The 796-nt window shown below is 53.9% G+C and overlaps 1 protein-coding gene across 1 annotated transcript in view; it reads right to left on the bottom strand.

Moving 5' to 3' along the window:
- The window catches only part of LOC103908204 (nucleolar RNA helicase 2), a gene marked incomplete at its 5' end in the record, with an annotated part of 14277 nt that extends 13482 nt beyond the window's left edge, over positions 1–795 (bottom strand). Inside the window, one exon of the mRNA XM_009290538.2 lies at positions 532–795. Coding sequence (XP_009288813.2) covers positions 532–795 — 264 coding nt within the window. The remainder of the gene's footprint in view (positions 1–531) is intronic.
- Between the last annotated feature and the right edge of the window lies 1 nt (position 796).

Raw genomic sequence — 796 nt, 5'->3', positions numbered from 1 at the left:
ACCATATGACGTCATGCTCAGCATATAAAGCTGGGGGAAGAAAAGGGAAGGGGAGGATGTTCAGAGTGATGGCGTTTTGTCTTCCCAAGTAACCATTACACATGATGGAGCCCTGCTTTCCTGGAGATGGCTGAACACCTGCCTGCCAATGGGAAATAGCAAATGAATTCCTTGTTTTGCTTTGCCTATTAAACTGTCTTTATCTCAACCCACGAGTTTTCTCGCTTTTACTCTTCCGATTCTCTCCCCCGTCCCACTGAGGGTAGAGTGAGCGAGCGGCTGTGTGGTGCTTAGTTGCTGGCTAGGGTTAAACCACGACATTCCCTTACCCGCCCGCAGATTAGGAGGAAATGGGCATGGTGCCAGGTGCTCCCTGATGCCCAGGACTAGGTGCTATAAATCTAGGGGGAACAGCAGCAAACACTGCCTACGACAGCAGCCTAATGCTCCCACAGCCCTCACACCCCACACTCATTACCAGTAGGACTTTAATTAGGTAAGACAAGGGCTCTGCTGGCAGAGCATTACTACCTCCACATTGCCGTCCTGCTCTCCAGCAGCTGCATTGTCAGATGCACTCTGGGCTGCCGGGGATGTCACATCGTTGCTTACAGTGGAGGAAGGCTTCACCATATGCTTGGAGCCATCGCTCTCTCCAGCCAGACCACTGCTCTTCTCCTTGACTTTTTTGGTCTTCTTGGGCAGGGGGGGCTCAAGATCACCTTCGCCCAGACCGCTCTCCTCGGGCTGGGCCTGCTCGCCCTCGGCCTTACCGCGCCGCTTCAGCTTCTCCCGC

This window comes from Aptenodytes forsteri, unplaced genomic scaffold, assembly GCF_000699145.1.
Source record: "Aptenodytes forsteri isolate BGI_AS27 unplaced genomic scaffold, ASM69914v1 Scaffold349, whole genome shotgun sequence".
In the NCBI taxonomy this organism is placed as follows: domain Eukaryota; kingdom Metazoa; phylum Chordata; class Aves; order Sphenisciformes; family Spheniscidae; genus Aptenodytes; species Aptenodytes forsteri.
The sequence above is the reverse complement of the archived record's forward strand: the minus strand, read 5'-3'. Positions and strand labels throughout refer to the sequence as shown.